Source organism: Papaver somniferum, chromosome 3 (genome assembly GCF_003573695.1).
Source record: "Papaver somniferum cultivar HN1 chromosome 3, ASM357369v1, whole genome shotgun sequence".
Lineage (NCBI taxonomy): Eukaryota > Viridiplantae > Streptophyta > Magnoliopsida > Ranunculales > Papaveraceae > Papaver > Papaver somniferum.
Window position 1 is genome coordinate 129,497,609 of NC_039360.1, and position 6,102 is coordinate 129,503,710.

The following is a 6,102-nucleotide window of genomic DNA, read 5'->3' on the forward strand; positions in this document are numbered from 1 at the left end:
TTAGAAGAAGAAACCAAAGGTTAAAGGAGAATCGACTCTAGCTTAGCACAACTAGTATCACACAGAATGTGTGGGGATTAGGTTTCCCAGTTGCGAGAGTTCTCCCTTATATAGTCTTTCAAATCAGGGTTTGCAATCAATGTTAGCTTGGTAACAAAGCATTCAATATTCACCGTTAGATGAAAACCTGATTAGATTCAAGATAATATTTCTCAACCGTTGGATCGAAAACTTAGCTTGTTACACACAAATGAAATCTCCAATTTTGGGTTTATGAACCGTACCCAAACATTAACATTTGTTGGTTCAATAATAGTTAACCAATGGTTAGCCATATGATCACTTTCATATCAACCATATTCTTCTTCACCACAACTAGTTCAAATGACTCAAATGACTAGTTAGATAGTTGTTCAATTGCAAGGAAATCTTATGTAACTACAGAAGACACAATCGAAGCAAAAACAGTTTGATTCACTCGAATCGGTTCATGAACTTTATAGCCACGGTTTGCAAAAGCATTCCTTAGTTTATTTAAATATGAGTTCAAGAACAATCGGTTTTAGATATAACCACTCAAGTTCGCGGACTTAATCTCATGGAAGGAGTACACAAACTCCAACATAAATTCTTGGGTTTGAGAACTTCGCCAGTTCGCGGACTGATTTTGCGTACTTGGCTCACGCCACTTCCATTTCTCTTGATCAACAAAGTTCGCAAACTTTGGTTCAAGGAATAAGGACTTATACATATATGTGTTTCCACAACAATGCTTATATCCTACCAATGGTTATGTAATCTAAACTCTCATTTCAATCATCTGAAACATTCTCAGAGAACGTTATATAGCCGTTATTCACAGACCATTTTTCGGCAGAGCAATTTCCAATATGATTGACACATTATATGACTTCCGTCACTAGGCAAAGATGAATTTGGCTAAAGTGAAAGCTTACCAACACACATTTCGAGAAATAGATATACGAGATAAACTCGGCTCGAAATAGAAAATGCGTATAATTAAAGTCTATACCAAAACAACTTTTGTATCAAGAGTAGGAGATAGGGTAAATAGACTTTTGAGTGATAGATAAGTTCAAGTCTCCACATACCTTTTAGTCGATGAAGATCCACCAGTTCCTTGAGTAGTCCTTTGTCTTGTATGATGATTTACATGGAGTCCTGAGCTCAACTACACTTTATATCCTAGTCTGAGACCTTTAGCTATATAGGCTAGAAATCAAGACTTATAGTTTTGATCACTAACATTGATAAACATGCTTGAGATAGCAACGCATGCGAGTTCGACCGAGCATTGCTCTAACATATAGGAGATCAAAACAATTAAATTTCTGTAGATGAAAATATTGTTCACAATTATTGACCGGTCATTGGAGATTCAGACTCTGAAATAAAATATTAGTGTATTTTGTATACATTGAACATGACCACCTATACAAACACATAATTAAAGTACCACATTATTATGTGTTCAGGTAATTATTCTTAACACGAGTTCTTAATTCTGAGAGTAATGAACTCATGTTCACTGATTCTATGTGCTTTGGTTAGTCAACAGGTGAGACCATTTATGGTCAATAGCCTGACTAGTTGGGTCATAACATTGATATTCTGGAGAACATATATTCCCTTTCTTATTAGAAATATAATCAATCCCTTAAGCAACTTGACAAGTTGATCATCAAAAACCCATGGGTGTAATTTTTTTTCGGAAATACTATATTATAAATATTATTTTAACAATTATTATTTATTTTCAAATTATTTTCAGTCAAGTAAAGGTGATCAGTAAGTGTCAAGTTGGTGTAACTTAAGGAGTATATGCATATCGACTTTGGTGGTGACATTTCTATCCAAGGGGATGCATGTGATTGATTTGGAAAGAGGGACTTTAGTGCAAATTAAGAATAAGTAAAGGTTCTATTTGAAAGTTTCCATTTGATGGTAATTATATTTCTCTGGTGGGCTGAAATATAATTTAACAAATGAAACTAGGCCCTTGATCCTAACCCTAGTATTTAAAGGAAGGCTATTAACACTACAAAGAAATAGTAGGGTAAGACTTTTGGTTTTCTCTTTGATAAGTTGAAAAAGAGGAAAATAAAATCTTATATAAGTACTTTTTTTTTGGTAGAAAGGATAACCACTAAGCCTAGCCTATATCTTTTAGATAACTAGAGATAAGGGACAAGGTGACAAAAGGAGAGCAAAAGGTGTTGTACCTGAAAAGTGGATCTAGAGAAATTGTTCTTAAAGTCTAGTGGATTTTCTATCAGAAGTATCATTTCTCTTTTTGCTTTTTTTTCCCTTTTTTGTAATATTACTTTGATATTTATTGACTTCATGTGCAAGATCCAAAAATAGATAAGGATGTTCTGTAATGAACAAATTGAAACAATCAAATAACCGGAAAGAGTAACTCTGATTCGAAAATCAGCCTGAGAACTTGATTTCTTGAATAACAATTATTATCTGCTTACAAAACGTCCGCTTGTTACACATTAATAGGCTAAGCCCTAATTAGGAAGGAGTAATCCGAACTCGACACGTGGCTGGATCCTAGCGGCTATAATAAAGATAAGATAGAAATTATAAGGGCACCCAACATTAAGCTAAGTACACCCCTCTTTACCAGGCAACAACATGACACTGTCTACCCCTTCAAATTGTCCTTTTCCTCAAGGAGAAAAGTTGGAAAGTGAGCTCGAATTGTAGCAGTATCCTCCCATGTAGCTTCTGCAGCAGTAGCATTGGACCAGTGAATGAGAGCTTGCTAAACATTGTGATCTCCTCTTGTAATAGTTATGTAGTCCAAAACTGAAATAGGAGTGATGATGACTTGGCCTGCATGGTCCACTAGTGGCAGTGTGGGAGAGGGCACATGAGCAGAACCAATCTTCAGTTTGAGCTGGGAAACATGAAACACACGATGCACTCTAGCTTCTGGTGGGAGTTGCATTTTATAAGCTAAGTCACCAACTTTGGAAAGAATGGGAAAGGGGTCATAGTACTTAGCTGATAGTTTGAAATTCTTCCTCAAGGAAACAGATGCTTGTCTGTAGGGCTGGAGCTTGAGGTAGACCATGTCACCCACTTCAAAAGATCTCTCAGTTCTTTTCTGATCTGCAAAGAACTTCATTCTATCTTGAGCAACAGACAGGGAGTCCTTGAGTATGTCAAGCATAGCATTCCTGTGAGCAAGATACTCCTCAATTGTAGCTACAGAAGTAGTGACAATAGTTTGGAAAGCTAAGTGTGGTGCATCATAACCATACAGTGCCTTGAAAGGAGACATTTTGATGCTACTATGATAACTAGTATTATACCATCACTTAGCAAGTTCCATCCAGCTGAACCATTTCTTAGGTTGAAATCCAGTCATGCACCTCAAATAATTTTCCAAGCATGCATTAACTCTCTATGTATGACCAATAGTCTAAGGGTGACATGCAGTACTAAGTTTGAGGCTGGTCCCTAGGTGATGAAAAAAATCTTGCCAGAAATTACTTGTGAAGACCTTGTCCCTGTCAGAGGTGATGGAGAAGGGTAAACCATGCAACTTGAAAATGTGATGTAAGAAAGCTTTAGCCACAGTGACTGCAGTATAAGGGGGTTGAAGTCCAATGGAATGACTGTATTTTGTTAACCTATCAACCACCACCAAGATAACATCTTTGTGCTCATTTTTTGGAAGGCCCTCAATGAAATCCATTGAGATATGTTGCCAGGCCTGATCAGGGATATGGAGTGGCTGTAGAAGACCAGCAGGGAAAGAGTGTTCATGCTTATTCCTGTGGCAGACATCACAAGAGTTTTCCATAAAAATGATGTCTTGTTGCAGTTTTGGCCAATAAAAATGAAGTTTACCGCTGTTATAAGTAGCCTGAAATACCAGAATGGCCCCCAATGTCTGAGGAATGCAATGAAGATAAGATGGAAGACCTTACATTGTTACCAATACCAATATATAGCCTGGATTTATACCTGAGAATCTCTTGTTGGTAGGAAAAATTAGGTGTTGTAGAAGGAGAAACCAGCAGTTGAGAAATCAGTTGTTGAGCCTTTGGATCATTTGCATAGCTGTTGGAAATTTCTTGCATCCAGACAGGCTTGGAAAGAGTTATGGCTTGTAAGGCATAAGTAGGGTGTGCTCTCCTTGATAAAGCATCAACAATTTTATTGTCAACCCCCTTTTTGTATTGGATGTCATAATTAAACCTCAATAACTTCATCAACCACTTTTGTTGCAACCCTGTAGTAATATTTTGTTCTAAGAAGAACTTAATGCTTTCATGATCAGTCTTGTTACAGCATAGCTCGGTCAACCTCGCATGCGTTATTATATCAAGCATGTTTGTCAATGTTAGTGATCAAAACTATAAAGTCTTGATTTCTAGCCTATTAGCTAAGTCTCGGACTAGGATAGGAAAAGTGTAGTTGAGCTCAAGGACTTCATGGTGATTCAACGAAAACGACGAAGATCCACACCAAGGAACCGTGGAACATCATCAACAAAAAGGTATGCGAAGACCTGAACTTATCTATCACTCGAAATTCTATCTATTCTTCTCCTACTTCTTATGAGACAAAAGTCGTATGCTATATAGACAAGATCATATACACTTGATATTTCGAGTTGAGTATTCATTGCTTATCTTTTAATCGAAATCATGTGTTGGTAAAGCGTTTCGCTTTGATCAGGTTTATCTTCACCTAGTGACGAAAGTCATGAAAGTTTCAATCACTTTGGCAATTGCTCTGATGAGAAAGGTTGTTCTTCACGACTGAATATCTCCCTCTGAGGATGTTTCAATGATTGGAATGAGAGTTTAGATCATATAACCATGTATTCCTTGAACCGAAGTTTTCAAACTTTGTTGATCAAGAGAAATCGGTAGGATTGTGGAATTGGCTTTTCAAGTCCGCGAACCCAGTACGCGAACTGACGGAAGTTCTCGACCGAGAATTTCTGCTGGGATTTTCAAAACTCGTTTGTGTGCGGAAGTTCTCGACCAGAAATTCCTGCTGATTTTGGAAAACTCAACCGATTAACTTAAGTCCGCGAACTTGTTTGTGAGCTTAAGAGGTTATGATCTAAAGATGTGCTCTGAACATGAAACATTAATTATTAAGGAATGATTTATGCAAACCGTGGCTATAATGTTCATGAGCCGATTCTAATCGAATCGAATCATCTTTGTTTCAATTGTGTCTTGTGTAGTTACATAAGATCTCATAGCAATTGAACAACTCTTAACTAGTTCATTTGAGTCAATTGGACTAGTTATGGTGAAGAAGAACATGATTAATATGAGATGCTCATATGGTTGACCTTTTGGGTTATCATGTTGAACCAACATACATGTACTCATTTGGGCATGGTTTTCTCAAACCCAGTAAACGTGTACCCAAGTGTGTGCGACAAGCTATGTCTTCTATCTAATGGTTGAGAAATATTGGCTTGAATCTAAATCAGGTTTTCATCTAACAGTGGATAGAGTTTGCTTTGTACCTAAGGAAAAACCCTGATTCGAAAGGCTATATATAGGAGACATCTAGCATTGAGCAAAACTTAGTCCCCACACGTCTGTGTGATACTAGTGCGCTCGCTAGAGTCGATATCCATTAACCCTTGATTTTCTTCTCTAAAATCGGGTTAACGACTTAAAGACTTCATTTTGATTGTGAAGCCAGACCGATACTACTTTTATTGTAGTTGTGTGATCTGATCTTGAATCTTCTATCGTACGAGTACAATCGATTGATTGGCTTGAGATCGTGAGAGTTCTCTGATAGGCAAGATAAAGAAGTCACAAACATCTTCGTCTCACTGTTTGTGATTCCTCGACAAACCTCCTGTGTAGTCAGGAAGGATTGTATAGAGGTGATTGATTAATCTAGGCTGTTCTTTTGGAATATAAGTCCGGATTATCAATTGGTTCCTGTTACCTTGATTTTATATCTAAAGACGGAACAAAACCTAGGGTTTATCTGTGGGAGACAGATTTATCCTTTTGATAGACTTTTCTGTGTGACACAAATTCATTTATTATCAAGTCTGTGATTCTGGGTTGCAACAAC

At 37.2% G+C, this 6,102-nt stretch overlaps 1 protein-coding gene across 1 annotated transcript; it reads right to left on the reverse strand.

The window, feature by feature from the left end:
• Window positions 1–2,794: 2,794 nt before the first annotated feature.
• On the reverse strand, window positions 2,795–4,253 carry LOC113359983. Its single transcript, XM_026603538.1, has 4 exons — window positions 4,006–4,253; window positions 3,889–3,904; window positions 3,519–3,772; window positions 2,795–3,335 (listed from the first exon to the last, which is right to left on the reverse strand). Exons 1-4 carry the CDS (start codon window positions 4,251–4,253, stop codon window positions 2,795–2,797), a joined length of 1,059 nt encoding a protein of 352 aa, XP_026459323.1.
• Between the last annotated feature and the right edge of the window lie 1,849 nt (window positions 4,254–6,102).